The sequence below is a fragment of the Myotis yumanensis genome, unplaced genomic scaffold (assembly GCF_028538775.1).
Source record: "Myotis yumanensis isolate MYYU_CA2020_CCGP unplaced genomic scaffold, mMyoYum1.0.hap1 SCAF_15, whole genome shotgun sequence".
Taxonomy (NCBI): domain Eukaryota; kingdom Metazoa; phylum Chordata; class Mammalia; order Chiroptera; family Vespertilionidae; genus Myotis; species Myotis yumanensis.
In genome coordinates this window covers 18,649,519-18,669,004 of record NW_027223766.1, presented here as the reverse complement: position 1 = coordinate 18,669,004, position 19,486 = coordinate 18,649,519, and the positions used below count along the sequence as shown (strand labels likewise).

The 19,486-nt window shown below is 38.2% G+C and overlaps 1 protein-coding gene across 2 annotated transcripts in view; it reads right to left on the bottom strand.

Moving 5' to 3' along the window:
* CPA6 (carboxypeptidase A6) overlaps positions 1-19,486 on the bottom strand; it is a 195,479-nt gene that overhangs the window by 54,730 nt on the left and 121,263 nt on the right. For both annotated transcript variants that reach the window (XM_070392066.1, XM_070392067.1), the window contains exons 3-4: positions 5,819-5,943; positions 1,312-1,426 (exon numbers count right to left, since the gene is read on the bottom strand). In XM_070392066.1, coding sequence (XP_070248167.1) covers positions 1,312-1,426; positions 5,819-5,943 — 240 coding nt within the window. The remainder of the gene's footprint in view (positions 1-1,311; positions 1,427-5,818; positions 5,944-19,486) is intronic.

Here is a 19,486-nt window from a genome sequence, read left to right as displayed (position 1 = left end):
ATGGTATTCTATCAAGCCACATATTGGAGGGCATAATCTGAATAAATTCCCCAGTTATAGTGATGCATTTGCATCAGTCCTTTCACATACACTTACCTGTCGTCAGAAGGTACACTGGAGATGGATGAATAAGGCACTTAGAAAGATGGGTGACATTTCTGACTTAAAAGCTCCACGAGGAGTAAGGAAGTCACACAAAAATGCCCCACTATTCCATGATGTAAAAGAATCTGTGCTGAAAAAATATTTTGGAAGGTACTATATTTTTTTTCTTAGTCTAATGAGCCTATGTATGTATGTATACATACATATCTATATAGATATATTTTAAAATTTCAACTTTTTTCTAGTTCATGTTAATAGCACATCCATGTGCCAAGTTATCTAAAGCCTTTCCTTATTGTAACATAAAATAATAGAAATATTCTTGAAAGGAAAGTCATTATCAAGAGAACCAAAAATTCTCTTAAGAATATGTAACAGGATCTCACGAATTCTATGCCTGGCATTCTTTTGCTCAATTCAGAGAAGGATGGAAAATATATATGTGCACTCATTTATTCATTCTGTCCTCAACTATCTGTTTGGAGGTCTATTTGCTTGCCACTAGGGATATAGTGGTGAATGAGAAGTGGCCTGTCCTCATGGAACTTGCAGCTTATTAGAGAGAAAGGCATTGATCAAATAATCATACATCCACGTGCTATGGTGCATGCAATATGCTGAGGGTTGGAGGTGGGAGTGGAGTTTTGATTCAGTAGAAACAGCTGTCTTCCTGCTTAAGCTGAGATTTGTGGTCTAGGTGAATAGTAAAGGATATGGTAGTGGGAATGAGGTTGCTGTGTTTTCCAGGAAGAATAAATAACAGCACAGTAATAAGCCTTGAGGTGCCACAGATGAAGCTTGGCCTTTGGGAGGTCACAGATTTGCAGAGGGTGTGGGGTAAGAAGCAAGTTCACTCTTATCCCTCAACCAAATCATTGCTCTCAACTCGAGCTTACTCTACCTTCCATCAATAAGTGCACCTGACTTTTAAGGTCATTATAACCACAGTTATAACAACGTTACTTCACCGTTCCAATGCATTTCCCATGTCCTATGTAGGGGTGGGTGGAGCAAATGAATTAAAATTATTTTGCTACTTCTTATATAGCAGTTAAAGGCTTAGTGGAAGACTGAGGTGCCTCGGCAATATAAAGAGCTATACATACTCTTCATCTAGCCCCTGCCTCTTAGTGCTTCATTCTCAATCCTTAGATCTGATAAAAATTAATTTTCAAAAAAGTAAGGAAAGCCCCTTTGATTACATACGTCTTCTAAGGAGTGATAAACTTCATAATTATATTCAGAGAGGGATCTTCGATTTCTCTGAGCTTGTGAACTGCTTCCCTTTTCCAGTACTTTCTGAAGATCTTCTATGAGGATCCTGGATTTGTAATAATAGACATGATGAAAATTAAATGGAGATAATATAAAATCAGGCAATATAAAAAGATAATCATACATCTATGAAGTGAGGGCAGCAAATACTGATATTTCTAAGAATGCCAAATTTTGGGAAATGTTACTTTTTCAGGAAATAAAAGCTGTTCAATAAATGGTGTAATAAATATAAAATGTAAAATTATAAGCATATGTTCCCTAATAATAATAGTAATAATGACTACCATTGATTGAGTAGTTATACAAACTGAATGATTGTGTGAATAAATACAATCATACTGCTATTTTCAATAACTTAGCCTGCACCTTAATACAGGCCCAAAGAAACCAACCTGAAAATAAAAATAATTGTGATGTGGAAGGTCTAGCCCAGTGGTTGGCAAACTCATTAGTCAACAGAGCCAAATATCAACAATACTTCTTCAAAATAGACTCGCCCAGGCCGAAAACCGACTTCTGCGCATGGGCCACGAAGTTTTAATCGCACTGTACGCGCGCCTGCACGTGGTATTTTGTGGAAGAGCCACACTCAAGGGGCCAAAGAGCCGCATGTGGCTCACGAGCTGCAGTTTGCCGACCACAAGTCTAGCCCATTTTCCTCATCAAGTAGTTTATTGGAAACTAATGGATTGATGAGAAGGCCAGGAAATGGAGTCCAGAAGTGGTTTTTGTAGCTGTTGTATTTTCTTAGTTCTTTACAGCTAATTATTATTCCTACCAATTGAATGAGCTCCCATGAAGAACTTTCCAAGTGATGTCATCACTTAGTATAAAACCACCTCCCCCAAGCTTCCAGGGTAGAAGAGGGAACTCCAAATTTGAAGTTCCATGACCAATTTTTATAGGTATTTAATTTACAAAATAAATGACAGTTTTTTATGGCAAAACGAGTCATCTTATTTGTCATGTCATTAAGAGGAATTGATCACCTAGGGGCCAGACACATGGGGTCACATTATCTCTGCTTTAAAGCTGACTATAGCTATATATTATGTATAGTTGTACAGAGTAAATGATAATATTTTGAAAATACTCCAGGCTCCAATAATAAAAGTCAATTAAAATGATCTCTACCTACTGGTCCTGTGGAATTTAATATACTCTTATGTGTTATTATCTTGCAACCAACAAAATGAATAATTCTAAATGATTATTCTCCACGAGGAGACAACTGGTTTAAAACACTCATTTTTAGACTCTATCCTTCGTGACATACAGTGTGATTTTTATTCTGTTAGCTCCGCATGACCTATATTTAATAGCAGGAAATAGAGACTAGTTAAAATAACTGTTATATTCTTTTCTACCGAATAATAATTAATGAAGCATGTGAGTTGTTACTGAGCACCTATAGATATAATTACCAACCTCTTTCCTGCTAGGCATTCAGAAAATCAAAGCTATAGCAATGACTAAAATGTGTTCAATATGAACAATAGTTTTATGCACAGCTGTGCCTCTACCCTGTTGTAGAAGCACAAATAAAATATCTTACTGAAAAAGTAAATCAGTACTTTAATAAGGCTGCAATTATTTTTCTGGCAGGGAATTATTTGTGTGGACCATGGAGGGATGTCACTGTCATGTTGCACCCTTGGTCCAGCCTTTCACAGAGACTAGGGCCTTCACCATTAATCCCAAGAGCCATGAGCCCATCCCAAGCCTCGCCAGACATCATTACAGATCTTTGTGCTTGTTTTGTCAGTACCAGAACTTGCTAAAAAAAACTGCGGGTTGCTCTAGCCAGTTTGGCTCAATGGATACAGTGTCGGCCTGTGGATTGTACGGTCCCAGGTTTGATTCCGGTCAAGGGCACGTACCTTGGTTGCAGGCTCCTCCACAGCCTGGGCCCTGGTCAGGGCTCGTGCAGGAGGCAACCAATCGATGTGTTTTTCTGACATTGATATTTCTCTCTTTCTTCCACTCTCTCTCTAAAAATCAATGGGAACATATCCTCAAGTGAGGATTTAAAAAGTTGGGGGTAGCTGAGGCTAGTTATTGACAATCATGCTTGTCAATCCCGAAATCCTAGGATTCCAAACAAAAGGTAAGTCACTCAGTCTAGTCTCATTACTACATTGCACTTCAGATCCTGCATTGACTCTGCATCCCTCCACTTCCTTCTTCAGTGTACTTTCTGGAATCCCTCGTTCACTGTAAATAGGCTTCCTACATCCTCCAGTCTCTACAGAGAACTCTATTTTATATTCTTGCCCTAATAGAGATTGGATGCTCTTAAGGATGCAGGTTCTTTTATAGCTTTCTCTTCTTCCACTCCACTTAACATGGGGCCAGAAGGGAGGGAGGTCAGCATTCTCCTGGACCCCCATTTCGCCTCCCCCCTTAATCTTCTAACTTCCAGGAAAAGCTTATCCTTTCTTCAGCATCACACCATTCCTAGTTGCTTTTCTCTAACTCCTGGATACTTCCTGATATTGCCGTCCTGTTATATCTCTCCACCTCGAATCTAGCCATCAGCCAAGGAGATCTGAGTGCTGTGATGATTCTCTGGTGATTTATCCACCCATTCTTGACCACTTCAGCCTCAATGATCTCTACTACATTTCAGCCATCTGCCCCATGGTTACCCGCTGAATCTTGTCACCAGCCAGAAATGTTCTATCCTAGATTTCTTAATATCCAATAGCCAACACTGTCAAAACTTCCGTTTAGTTTGTTGTCCTCTGTCACACTACACCTATTTTAAATATAAAGATCTTCACCCCTTCCTTGATTCTCCTGTCACCCCCGCCCCCCATCATTCCTCCCAAATTCTTCTCCTTTCCTATCCAGATTAGACCCCATGGATTAATACTTGAGCTAGTATCTCGCTAGGAATGTCAACTTCCTTGTGACCTTCCTTGTGACTTTGATCTTTCTGTGGTCCTGCTCAATGAAATCTCAACTCTTCATCAGGGCTATAAGCTCTAGTCTCTGCAACAACTTCTTTTCTTGGTTCCTACCTTAGGTTTTCTCTTGGAACATTCTTCAACCCTTGTTTCTTCACTTTCAGAAGATAATTTTGCTTCTTCAGAAAAGTTAGCCATCAGTTATCTCTTTCAACTAGTCCCACATTTATGTCTTCAGTCTTAGAGAGTGACGTTCCTTCCCACTATTTAAACTCACATCTCCACTTTTGCATTCTTTCTGGTCTCATCATCATCTTCTTTCCTACTGGCCCTTCCACTCAGCCTATAGACAAGCCCAAATTGCCCCCTCCCCAAACAAATTCCAAACTCAAGCAGTCATTGATGTTGCATCTCCTTGTAGTCACTCCTCATTCTCTACTTCTCTCATTATTTTACCTTCCAAGAGCAGTCATCTTCTCTGCTGCTCCATGTTCTCACCTCCTGTTTGCTTCTCTGTCTCCTACTCCTGACAATCTAATTCCTCAATTAGAGTTACCAACACTGTTTCTATTGCCAAATCCAGAGGAAACTGTTCAATCCTTTTCTTGCTGGTCTCATTGCAGTATTTGGTACCACTGATGTTCCCTCTCTTGAAAGTCTTTCATTTCTTCTTTGACTCCTGTTCTATTCCTGCTGGTATAACTAGTCCTTAAGAAAACCTGAAAATATCCAAATCTGTATGAATCTGGCTGCTCATTCACCCAAGCTAGAAGACTTGGCATCATCCTTGACTTCTTTCTCTTGCACCTGCATCCAACCAAGTGAGGAGTCCAGGAGGTTTTGCCTCTGAACTATTTTATTGAATGCTCTCCTGATCCACTACTCTGGTCGTGACTCGGGTTCTCACTATCTCTTACCTGGACCATGATTGCAGTCTCTATCCAGTTATGTGTGTGTGGCTCCCTTGCTTGCATCCTCCACCTGTGCAGCACCCCCCTCAGGATAAGGGTGAACATCATTCTTCCCACAACCTGACCTCATCTGACTCCACCATTTTTTTTCCTACTCTCTGATTTGAACTTTGTACACTAATAACACTGAACTACCTCAGTTTCCTGCACACACACTGTGCGGTTTCTTCCCTTCGCTTGCATTGTCTCCTCTGTTTGCAAGGTCCTGAGTCTCATCCTTTGCCTAACTGAACAACTCCTCCTGTCCCTGCTTTCTCATTCACCTTCTAGGCATTGCTAGGTTTCTCTACTTTCCTTCCACAGGAAAAAAAAAATACCTTCTGTGTTTATACTGATCACTTGGTGGTGATGGTGAAATATGTCAATGTGGTTTCTCTCTTTACTATTACATTAATAAGCTCAAAGGTAAATATAATTGTTATATTCATGTTGGTTTCCCAGTTGGATAAACGGTACCTGACACAACATCATTGGCACTCAGTAAATAACCTGAATACAGCTATAATTCAATTCAATTTAGTACAAATGGATTAAACAATGAAAAAAAATGCTTACTTGTATGGGATGTTGGCTTCCTGTAAAAAGGCTAACAATGCTCGGGAACCATTGTGGGGAATATGGACATCAGTGACTGTTCCCTCTGAGACATAGGCGATACTGCTGGGCTGCCACAGGTCCACCTGTAGTGCAGGAACCAACCTATAATTCATATTCAGTGTAGGTGGGAAAGATCCATGTCACAGTGTCAAACATGTTATCTTGTTTGCATTCAGTAACATCAAACACATTTTGGAATTAGACTCAGGGCTTGAATCATGAGGGTAAAACTCCTATTTGATTTTGAATTCTCTAAATTATGTCATATCCATATATAATTTGATCATAATTTATAAATGTAAAGACCAATACATTATAGCTATAGGGTAAAAATGAGAACAGTTATAAGTATGACTTTGATGTTGTTTAAAATTATTTATTGCGCAAATATTAGAATAGTACTGATAAAAATATTACCCTTTATCCTACTATACAAGCAAATCGTGGTAGTCTGACAACATTTGGTAACTTTACATGGAACGCTCTCCAGGTTTGGTACCTCCTCTTTCGCCAACACATGCCTTTCACCAAGAGAAACATCCCTTTCTCAGGGAGGACTTGTCAGCTAGGGTAGGTTTCCTCGTCATAGTTCTTAGAACACCTTGTGCTTTCATTGTATAACTTCCTTTGACCAGAATGTAGCCTCCAGAGGGCAAAGGATTTATCCATTCTGTTACCACCCCCTTCAAAGTGCCTAGAATGGTGCTTTGTGCACATTGCAATTCAATTGTTATCTGTTGCATATATGTAGGCTTCATTTAGTAATTCACTATGTTTTTACCAAGTGTTCAGTGTTTTGCAGGAAGGCAAGAGCCATGTCTGCAGCTTGCTGTAGTGCCCTAGTGTTTTGTCTAGTGCTCTGCACTGGTAGGAATTCCAAAGTCATTGAAAGAATGACTTGTATTTTTGCAAATGATACCTCCAACAAGGGACTGATATCCAAAATATATAAAGAACTCATACAACTCAGAACAAAACAAAAATTCCAATTTAAAAATGGGCAGAGGACCTGAGCAGACATGTTTCCCAAGAAGACACAGATGGCCAACGGATATATGAAAAGATGTTCAACTTCACTAGCTATAAGGGAAATGCAAATCAAAATTCCAATCAAATACCACCTCACACATATTAGAATGGCTATTATCAATAAGGAAACAAACAAGTGTTGGAGAGGGTGTGGAGAAAAGGAAACCCTGGATGCTGATGGTGAAAATGTAAATTGGCAGAGTATCTATGGAGGTTCCTCAAAAAGTTAAGAATGAAGCTACCATATGACTCAGCAATCCTTCTCCTGGATATCAACTCGAAAAATTTGGAAACACTTATTCTTAAAGATATATGTATCCCTACGTTCATTGCACCATTATTTACGACCTAAGTGTCCTTCGATTGGATGAAGAAGACCTGGTAATAGGGACTACTACTCAGCCATAAAAAAGGATGAAACATTGCATTTTGCAACAACTTGGATGATCTTGAGAGCATCATGCTAAGCAAAATAGGAAAGGTGGAAAGGAACCAGAACCATGTGATTTCACTCATATGTGGAATATATAACAAAAAGGAACAAGTGAACAACAACAAAAAAAACAAACTCACAGACAACAGTATGGTGGCTACCAAAGGGCAAGGTGGGTAGGAGGAGGATGAAGAGAATAAAGGGGGGTCAAATATATGGTGAGGAAAGGAGACTAGCCTTTGGGTGGTGAGCACACAATGCAATATACAGATGACTTATTATAAAATTGTACACCTGAAACCTGTATGATGTTATTAACCAATATTACCCCAATAAATTTAATTTAAAAAAGAATGGGAGGGAGGAGAGGGCTATCTTCTGCATAAGTCTAAAGCTACATTTTCAATTAGGTGCAGTTTGTTAGTACAGTCATGTCTGTCTTCTCTCTGCTTTGGGACTCCCTCTTCCTGCATTTCCAGTCTTGGTTTGCTGCTAAGTTTTTATCAGGTAAGGTTGAGTTTATTTTTACTTAGGTATTCAATTAAGAACTCTATAAGACTAAAAATACTTTGTGATGCAAGGAAAAGTAATGGTATAATTTAATGGTATAATTTAATTTAGAAAGGGTAGAGAGGCATTTATTTTGGGGACAAAAAGTCTACCTGTTTTCTTTCAAGCAGCTGACTCCTCCACTAACTTGCAAGGGCAAACCTGACTCAGCTAACATCCTAGTCCAACAATCACAGGAAAACAGAAGTGTGGGGCTGGAAGGGATGCTGAGAGATCATTTGATCCATCTGTCAGCCCTTGGGCAAGGATGCATCTAGGTCTCAATCAAACTGTCCCCAATAGATGCAACTAAAACCTCATCTTTTTAGTCTCCAAGAGAGGAGAGTTGGTAACATACCAATTTAACTCATATCCACATTTAACAAGAGAGCAGACCTTTGTCTTAATCTCTTACATTATAGCACAGTTTCATTTTGTTTTCTTGTTCTGCACTGAGCAATGGCTGGTTTCTTGCCTTTAAGAGATAAAGCACCTTGGTATCTTTATGTGTTAGGTTTTTCTAATCCTTTAATCATCTTTAGGACTTGCCAGATTTTTTTTTTCTGATTGTGTTTTTATTCTTATATCAGTAATTTTTTTTAAAAAATGTTGATTACAGTTGACATTTAATACTATATAGGCAGTCCTCAGGTTATGTCGGACTCGATGTATGTCGTTTCATGGTTACGTCGCCATCTCCCATTTATTTATATTAAAAAAAAGTTCCGTCATTTTGATGTATGTACATGTGTGCTTTATGTTTTTTATTATTTATTTATCACAAGTAAAGGTCAGGAATTGTTATCTTTCTTTAAAAAAATTTATTTTTCCTGTTTCACTTCATTACTGCTGTGTCTGTGCTCCATGTGAGTGACGTAGGTGCTTATGTAGGTGGGTTCCGACTTACAGCGAAAATCGCGTTACCTTGCGCCGTAGGAACGGATCTCTGACATAACCCAAGGACCTACTGTATTAGACTTACAAGTATAACATAGTGATTAGACATTTATATAACTTAGGAAGTGGCCATCCAGATAAGTCTAGTACCCATGTGACACCATACATAGTTATTAAAATATTATTGATTATATTCCTTATGCTGTACTTTATATCCCTGTGACTGATTTTTTATAACTGGCAATTTGTACTTCTTAATCCCTTCCCCTTTCACCCCCCACCCATCTGACAACCATCAGTTTATTCTACAGACATCTTTTTGATACTAAGCTTTGTTGCCATCCCTTAATACTTCCCCTCCCCCCCCACCATTATATCCTCAGTTTTTAGAATCATGCATGGCACATAATAGGCACTAAATATTTTGTAAACGGGATGAAAGAAACCACACATTTATCTCTTTCTTCTTCTTTTTTTCAAATATGTATTCTCTCCAAGATTGCTCCAGAGCATTTCTAGGTTCCTAATTCCAGTTCCTCTTACCAAGAAATTGTTAAACTTTCACTTGTTTCACTTCTCAACTCAAAGTCCATAATTTTGAATTTTTATTACATTTCAGTGTAATCTTAGAATACGCTGCTTCTCAGGTCACAGGGCTGCACTCTTTTCTAATGACGGCAGTGGTCACTTCAGCTACACGGTTCAAGAAATGCTTATCTCTCACTGTCTTATTTGTCCTTGCTCTCCTTCTTACAACGTATCAACATTTCAAGTATCAGTGGGCTGCTGGGGGGGAAACATGGCCAAAGAATATGGTCTCCTGTAAACCAGAGGCATTGGTAGGCTGTTAAATTCCTGGAGCCAATTTTGCCTAGCCCTGTCTTCTCTTTCCAAGCCCAGGAGCATTTTGTAAGTTATCATTTCCCTGAAGCACAGTCCCAATAAATAAAAAAAAAAGGCCTCAGAAATGTAGGCAATTAAATTTCTTGTTGTTTCACCATTAAAGAAAGATGAAAACATGTTAACTAACGACTAGTTAGGGATTAAAATAATAAAAAATCACCAAAGGTCTCATATTGGAATAAAGTTAAATTAGTCCAAAAGAAAGCACTGCTTATAAATTTTAATACAATAGCAATTATTACTACCAGCCTGAGTACTAGTCATCAGAAAAACATTATTTCTAAATGAGGTAAAGGTGGGAAGCCCTGGGAAAGCTTTGTCTTAGTGCCCAACTTTTCCCTCTAGTTCTCTTTAAGACTAATTGCTGATTGTAATAATTAGATCAGGGGTCCTCAAACTTTTTAAACAGGAGGCCAGTTCACTGTCCCTCAGACCATTGGAGGGCCGGACTATAGTTAAAAAACAACAACTATGAACAAATTCCTATGCACACTGCACATATCTTATTTTGAAGTAAAAAAACAAAACGGGAACAAATACAATATTTAAAATGAAGAACAAGTAAAGTTAAATCAACAAACTTACCAGTATTTCAATGGGAACTATGGGCCTGCTTTTGGCTAATGAGATGGTCAAGGTCCGGTTCCCTATTTGTCACTGCTAGTCGTAACAAGTGATGCAAGTGTGCATCAGTTAGTCTAGATCTGGTTGGAGATTTCAGATGTTTCATTCTGGGAAAAGGCTCTCCTAACTTCAAAAAAAGAGGCTCTCCTAACTTCAAAAAAAAAGGCCCTACTAACTGCAAAATTAAAAAAAAAATAGACCTCCTAACTTCAAAAAAAAAATAAATCCTAACTTGTTCTTACCTCGGTCCTCAGGCAGCAGCAGGCTCTGCACAGGCAAGCTTGTGACTCGTCCGATCACACCCGAGACTGAGAGGAGGAGTCGAGAGACAGAGAGAAGGAGGGGAGTCGGAGAGTGGGGCGCACATTCCACACATGCGCACTGCAGGCCTGGACGAGTCGGCTGCTAAGCAACAGGCAGTGGCGGCAAAAACACCCGGTGGGCCGATAAATGTTTTCCGTGGGCTGCATGTGGCCCGCGGGCCATAGTTTGAGGACCCCTGAATTAGATAGTCCCATTTATTAAAACAAAGCATACATATTGGAAAAGGGAAAGATTCTTAACATTTCCCTAAACTATTAATTGGTACATTCACCAATTTGGAAACATTGCTGAAACCTATTAGTCAAAGACTTAGAACATAAGAGCAGTAAAAAAAAGTTTGGTTTATTGGATCAGTGCAATAAGGGGTTACTCTCAGTACCAGTGGCTTAGAAAGAATCTATGGGACTTGGGATCATGTTAGGTAAATACTAACAATTGTAACAATCCTAAGGAAGTAGGATTTTTTTCTGGAGTGAATGCTATCCAAAAGAGAGGTAATTCTATCATTGGATAGCTTAATAATTTTATCTAGAAAATAGGGGAAATAATGTAGGGCTAAAACTGTAATTGATAAAAAGCTATAGCCACTCATATCAGCCAAAAAACAAAAACAAAACAAAAAACACACATAAAAGGAGGGATGTTTGGTCATGCTTCTGGTTTGGACAATGTTCTTTTTTGGTCTGTGTTTAGTCATGATCACTGTGATCTTGTTTTTTTGTTTTAAATCTTATTTCATGAGGGACACAGAGTGGTCTTGTCTGAAATTGGTTTACTGTGAAATGGTTTATATTCACCAGGAGAATACCAAGTCTAACTGTTAGTGCGAGTCAGGTTTGCTTTCTGTTTTCCAGGATGATCACTGTTCTACTTAGGTGGTGGATAACTGCTGGCAGGTTAAACAAGGGCTGGGAACTCAGCATTATCAGGCCAGGGTGACTTGGAGGTGATTTGGGGACTACGGCCTTTGCGGTTATGGGACAAGGGATGTTGAACTGTGCTGGTCCCCCCAGGAAAGACTAGGAAGTCCATGATATCTGCCTTTGACACCATGCACCTCTCTGTAGCACCTACATACCAACACCTTTTTCATATAAAAGAGTCAATACTTCCTTAATTCCTGTCCTTTCAGTGAACATTTGAAGACTTATTAATACTAAGGAAAGATTCTTGACTCCTATACTAGAGACACTGAAACTAAGCGGCCATGCAGGAAACTTATTAGAGAAGTAATATTTCACTACATTTTGCTAGCTTAAAATAATTCTGTACCTGAGAATCAAGTTAGCATTTTTCGCCTTTAGCTTTGCAGAAAGGATAGAAGTAATCAGAAAGCACCTGGTGTATCACATGGATATTCATTAGTAAGTATATTTGAAGGAAGAGCCCCTGATTGCATCCCATAAAGTAATAGAGATTCCCTCTACCCTCTTTTGATGATTTATGGTTTAAACATTGATGACTTCTCCATGATATTTGATTGCTACATTCAGAATATTCCATTTGGTGCTTTAACAGCAGTATGACGGTGCATTTACATTTTAAAATTCTGGCTCTTTACTATGGTTTAATACTCAATGAAAAGCACTTCAGATTTTGTTAATGCATTTTCTTCCCAGAATCTGGCTCAAAAACTCTACTATATATTATCCAAAGAAATAAAATAAAACATCTTTGGTTCAGTGAAAAAAAAAAATTCCCAACGTAGGAAACAGGAAGAAGCCATTTCTTTTATATCCTATCTAAATTTTAATATGTCACATTTTAGGGCCTTAATTTTCTTAATTACAAATAATGTAGCTAAACTACATGATTTCCAAGTACCCTTTACACTATAATTCTGTTAAACTCAGGGTGCCTTTCTGAGTATAAAAGCTTACATTTCCCTAGGAAAATCTTTCTCAAATTTATCCATATTTTCTTCTTATCCTAAAAGTCAGAAAAAAGACCCTCTCAACAATTTAGCACTAGAATCACCTTGCATGGACTTATAGGTCAGTATCTATAATAATAAAAGTGTAATATGCTAATTAGACCAGATGACCTTCTGGACGAAGCCGGGTCTGCAAAGGCAGAGGCAGAGGCGGCCGCTGGGGCTGTGCCCCTTGCATGAATTTCATGCATTGGGCTTCTAGTTGAAAACAAAACAGAAGCATTTATCAGTTTCTTCTAGGTTATTTGTTGGCAGATGACTGTTCATAGTTGTGTCTTATGATCCTTTGAATTTCTATAGTATCAGTTACAATATTCTTCATTTCTGATTTTATTTATTAATCTTCTCTCTTTTAAAAAATGCATGTTCTGGTTTAGCAGGTCTAGATACAGTCTGAGATTCTGCATTTCTAACAAGCTGCTAGTTGATGACAGTGCTGCTGGTCCATAGATCACACTTGGAGCTGCAAGGAGTTATGTCCGTTGGAAATGCACAGGAGGAGGGAGACAGGAAAAGCATTCCAAAAATAAAGTTGGTTATGCAGAGTGAGAAAGAAGGAAGGAGAGGAAATGATTGAGATTTCTAGCCTATGGGAAAGTTACCGACTGACATGGGAACGAAGAAGGAGAACCAGCTGCAATCTGTATTCATTAAATCAAGTTTCCGTCTGTTCTTAGACCAATTTTAAAAAAGTGACAGAGCTGAACCCACTCTTACCAATATACAACCTTAATCAAGAGGAAATGTAAAGCCTGAACAGACCAATAATGAATAAGGAAACTGACTCAGTAATAAAAAACCCTCACAACAAAGAAAAACGCAGGGATTCACGGTTGAACTCCACCATACATTTGAAGAAGAGTTAATATTAGTTCTCCTTAACCTCTTCCAAGACACAGAAGAGGTGGGGACACTTTCAAACTCATTCTATGACCCCTGTATCACCCAGATACCAAACAAAGACACCACAAGAAAAGAAAACTACAGGCCGATATTTCTAATAAACTTAGATGCAAAAACCCTCAATAGAATACCAACAAACTAAATTCAACAGCACACTGGAAAGATTATACACTAGGAGCAAGTGGAATTTATCCCTGGGATAAAAGGGTGGTTCAACATACACAAGTTGACTGATATATCACATTAACAGAATAAAAGGTTAACAGAACATAGAATCCCAAGAAAAAGCATTTGACAAAATTTAATATTCACTCAAAATAAAAACTCTCAGCAAAATAGGTGTAGAAGAAACGTATTTCAACGCAAAAGAAAGGCCATGTATGAAAATCCCACAGCTAGCATCATTCTCAATGGTAAAAACAGAAAGCTTTTCCTCTGTGATCCAGTACAAGGCAAGAACGTCCACTCTTTTCATATCTATTCAGTAGAGTATGGAAAGTCCTAGCCAGAGCAATTAGGCAAGACAAAGAATAAAAGGCAACCAAATCAGAAAGGAAGCAAGATTACCACTGTTTCCAGATGACATGATATGTAGAAAAACCTTAAAGACAAACACACAAAAGCCTATTAGAAATAACAAATACATTCAGTAAAGTTTCCGGAGACAAAAATCAACATGCAAAAATTTGTGGTATTTCCATACACTAATAACAAACTATCAAAAAATTAAAACAATTCCACTTATTATACCAGTTCAAGGAATAAATTAGAAATAAACTGAACCAAAGAGGTAAAAAGCTTATACACTGAAAATCATGAAACAATGGTGAAGGATACTAAAGAAAACAGAGAAAAAAGAAACACATTCTGTGTAAATTGTAACAATATTAATATTTCCAATCAATGTCCATACTGCCCTAACTGATGCATACATTCAATGCAATCCCTATCAAAATCCCATTCTTTGTAGAAATAAAAAAATCCTATAATTTATATAGAAATACAAAGGACCCCCAAAGCCAAGGCAATCTTTTTTTATTTAATTTTTTATTTTTATTTATTTTTTCTTTATTGATTAAGGTATTACATATGTGTCCTTATCCCCCTAGTGTTTCCCCGCTACCACCTCCCCACTCATGCTCTCATCCCCCTAGTGACTGTGTCCATTGATTATGCTTACACGCATGCATACAAGTCCTTTGGATAATTTTCCCCCTTACCCCCACCCTCCCCTGCCTTCCCTCTGAGGTTTGATGGTCTGATTGATGCTTCTCTGTCTCTGGATCTGTTTTTGTTCATCAGTTCATGTTCATTATATTCCACAAATGAGTGAGATCATGTGATATTTATCTTTCTCTGACTGACTTATTTCACTTAGCATAATACTCTCCAGTTCCATCCATGCTGTTGCAAATGGTAGGAGTTTCTTCCTTTTTACAGCAGCAGAGTATTTCATTGTGTAGATGTACCACAGTTTTTTATTTATTTTTATTTTTATTTTTATTTTTTTTAAAATATATTTTATTGATTTTTTACAGAGAGGAAGGGAGAGAGATAGAGAGTTAGAAACATCGATGAGAGAGAAACATCGATCAGCTGCCTCCTGCACATCTCCTACTGGGGATGTGCCCGCAATCAAGGTACATGCCCTTGACCGGAATCAAACCTGGGACCTTTCAGTCCGAAGGCCGACGCTCTATCCACTGAGCCAAACCGGTTTTGGCCCACAGTTTTTTAATCCATTCATCTACTGATAGGCACTTAGGCTGTTTCCAAATCTTAGCTAAATTGTGCTGCTATGAACATAGGGGTGCATATATCCTTTCTGATTGGTGATTCTGGTTTTTGGGGATATATTCCTAGAAGTGGGATCACTGGGTCAAATGGGAGTTCCATTTTTAGTTTTTTGAGGAAACTCCATACTGTTTTCCACAGTGGCGCACCAGTCTGCATTCCCAACAGCAGTGCACGAGGGTTCCTTTTTCTCCGCATCCTCTCGAACACTTATCATTTGTTGATTTGTTGATGATAACCATTCTGACACATGTGAGATGGTACCTCATTGTCGTTTTGATTTGCATCTCTAGGATGATTAGTGACTTTGAGCATGTTTTCATATGTCTCTTGGCCTTCTGTATGTCCTCTTTTGAAAAGTATCTATTTAGGTTCATTGTCCATTTTTTGATTGGGTTGTTTATCTTCCTTTTGTTAAGTTTCTGAGTTCCCTGTAAATGTTGGAGATTAAACCCTTATTGGAGATAACACTGGAAAATATGTTCTCCCATGCAGTGGGATTTCTTGTTGTTTTGTTGATGGTTTCTTTTGCTGTGTAGAAGTTTTTTATTTTGATGTAGTCCCATTTGTTTATTTTCTCTTTAATTTCGAATGCCCTAGGGCCTAGGACAAGTGATGGCGAACCTTTTGAGCTTGGCGTGTCAGCATTTTGAAAAACCCTAACTTAACTCTAGTGCCATGTCACATATAGAAATTTTTTGATATTTGCAACCATAGTAAAACAAAGACTTATATTTTTGATATTTATTTTATATATTTAAATGCCATTTACCAAAGGAAAATCAACCAAAAAAAATGAGTTCGTGTGTCACCTCTGACACGCGTGTCATAGGTTCGCCATCACTGCCCTAGGAGCTGTATCAGTGAAGAAATTACTTCGGCATATGTCTGAGATTTTGCTGCCTGTGTATTCCTCTAAGATTTTTATGGTTTCTCATCTTACGTTTAAGTCCTTTATTCATTTTGAGTTTATTTTTGTGTATGGTGTAAGTTGGTGGTCTAGTTTCTTATTTTTTGCATGTATCTGTCCAATTTTCCCAACACCATTTATTGTAGAGACTGTCTTGACTCCATTGTATGCTCTTGCCTCCTTTGTCAAATATTAATAGAGCATAGTGGTTTGGGTCAATTTCTGGGTTCTCTATTCTACTCCATTGGTCTATAAGTCTGTTCTTGTGCCAGTACCAGGCAGTTTTGAGAACAGTGGCTTTGTAGTCTTGAACAAGAAGAACAAAGCTGGAGGCATTATACTTCCTGATTTAAAACTCTATTAAAAAGCTATAATAATCAAAATGGTATGACACTTGCATAAAGACAGACATATGAAACAGAATAGGGAACCCAGAAACAAATTCATGCATTTATGATCCCCTGATCTTTGGGTGCCAATAACATATAATGGGGGAAAAGATTGTTTCTTCAATAGTGTTGGAAAATTGGGTATCTACATGCAGAAGAATGAAATTGGGTTGTTATCTCACCCCATATATAAAAATCAACTCAAAATAGGTTGAAGATTTAAATGTAAGACCTGAAACTATAAAACTACAAGAAAACATGGGGGAAATCTTGACATTGCTTTCATGGATTTGACATCAAAACCACAGACAACCAAAGCAAAAATAGACAAGTGGGATATCATTAAACTACTATATTACTGAACAGCAAAAGAAACAATCAACAGAGTGAAGAAAATATTTTCCTCAGAATGGAAGAAAATATTTTCAAACCATATATCTGAGAACGGTTAACACCTACAATATATAAGAAACTCAACTAAATAGCGAGAAAACAGCCCTATTAAAAAATGGGCAAAGGACCTGAATAGACGTTTCTCCAAGCAAAATATGCAAATGGCCAACAAGTAGAGGAAAAGCTATTTAACATCACTAGTCATTAGAGAAATGCAAATCAAAACCACAATGAGATATCAGCTCACACTTGTTAGAATGGCTATTATAAAAAAGACAAAATATAACTTTTGGCAAGGATATGAAAAAAGGGAACCCTTGTACATTGTTGGTGGGAGTGCAAATTGGTACAGCCATTATGGAAAACATCACAGTAGTTCCTCAAAAAATTAAAAATAGAACTATCTGATCTAGCAATCCTACTTCTTACTATATAGCTAAAAGAAATGAAATCAGCATCTTGAAGAGATAGCTGCTCTGCACTTTCATATTCATTGCAGCGTTATTTACAATAGCCCGGATTTGGAAACAACCTAAATATCCAACAAATAAATGGATAAAGAAAATGTGACACACACATTAACTTCAACCAAGTTTGAGATAAATCCAGCAAAGGAGGGAACTATTTCTAATCCTAAGAGCAGAATGTGATCGGGATGCACTGTCAGAATTCCAGGTGTTTCAATTCATAATTCACAGGAAGGAACTCTGATGTCTGCTAAACTGGCCTGAAGCCTTTCATGGCAACCCCAGAGCACCCACTGTTGTTCTCTGTTGTGTTTAGCAACGCCTTGCCCGGCACACAGAACATTATAGTAGGACCGGGTGCCCTGGCAACGGCTTCCCTGTTAAATGGCAATGAGCAAGCCATGATGTTTAACAGACACTGCAAACCTCATGCACCCAAAACAGATCTCCCTCAAAACAGATCTCCCTCATCCTCCATGTTCACTCTTTCTGAATAATCTCAGTGAACAATCACTTAGGGATATTTAGATGACCTTTTTCTTGAGACCTGCTGCTTTATGCTTTGTAGATGTCTAATCTGTGTAATTACATCAGGGCACAAAATCTGTTTAGTGTTCTTTGATATGGATTTCACATATAATTCACCTCTTGCCATGCATATCTCTGACAGGCAACTTTAAGCTTTCTTCCATTAACCCCCAACCTCCACCTGGATCTAAGCAGGGCTTACTTCTCCTCACCTGCTCTGCTATCTTTCATTTAATGATACTATAAGGGGGAGTCTTCTGACCTTTTCATCCTAGAAGTTATTTGCAGAATCTTTAAAACCATTTTTTTCTAGCCATCAGACATGGTGCTAAATTATTTGAAAGCCTGCTTGATTCATATTTTATCAGTAAGGCAGACTTTTGTCTATGTACTTAAGTCCCATTTCATGTTCTTTAGAAATAATGATTTAATTAATGACTATAAAACATAATTTTAAGAATAATGATATTGTATAATTATAAAGCACTGGGCTATGCATAAGTGATTTTTCTTTCAAATGTGTAGCCCTTCTCAAAAAGTAGTTAATTAGAATTACATATATACTTCAGAAGAGGGAAGCATAATATAGAAAAATGCAACTTATTGAAAATGGAGCTCCATTATTTTCTCCATGAAACTCACAGCTTCTCTCAGAGTTTTCTTTGAGTTGCAAGGTTTATTATCCACATGATAATGCACCCCAAACACCCAAACTCTAAATCTAAAAATAACTTTCAATGTCTTTACCTGGCTTATCTTCCAGTGGATCCTGAGGTAGATTCTCTCTCTGCACTGTCCCTCAAATTCACTCCCATTGCCTGAATCTCCACCTTCAACATTTCCCTGCTGGGCCCTTTCATTTTGCTGCTGACCCACGTGCCTGGCTCTCATCTCTCTCTTCATCAATCTGCCGCCTTGTACAGTTGCTACAGTTACCTTTGTTAAATGCAGGCAGGCACCTGCTGAAAGTCTCTAATGTTATCTACTGAGTAGAGGATAAAGTCCAAGGCCTCTGGTAATGAACCTTGTTAGTCACTCACACTCTGGTCTCGCCAACAGACTCGTCACTTCCTGCCTCTGTCCCCTGGCATAGATGGTTTTCTTTACAGGAAGGGCCTACTTGCTTCCTTACTATCTCCCTCATACCCATTAACATAGGTCCAGGTTTTATGGGGTCTAATGTAAGAAAAAGAGCACACACTTATGTACTCTCATAATTTTGTATAATTACAAACGCAGAGGCAGGGTGTTGCAAGGATCCCAGAACGTGAGGAAGCCTTGGGCTTCCTCCTGGTAAATCTGCCTGAGTTATTGCTCAATGACGCCTATTGAACTATTGCTTATGAGAATTCCTCAGTCTGGCAGAGTGGTCATGATAGTATGGGCTCCGTAAGGATTTGCTAAATTTATGAATAAAATCCTATTTGCCTTTAAGTTTGGCTCAAATGTCATCTCTTCTGTACACTCCTGAATTTTCCCAGGTATTTGCTGTTTCTCCCTTTTTCCAAAGTGCTTTGCAAACACATTTAATATGGCACTTCAACACCACC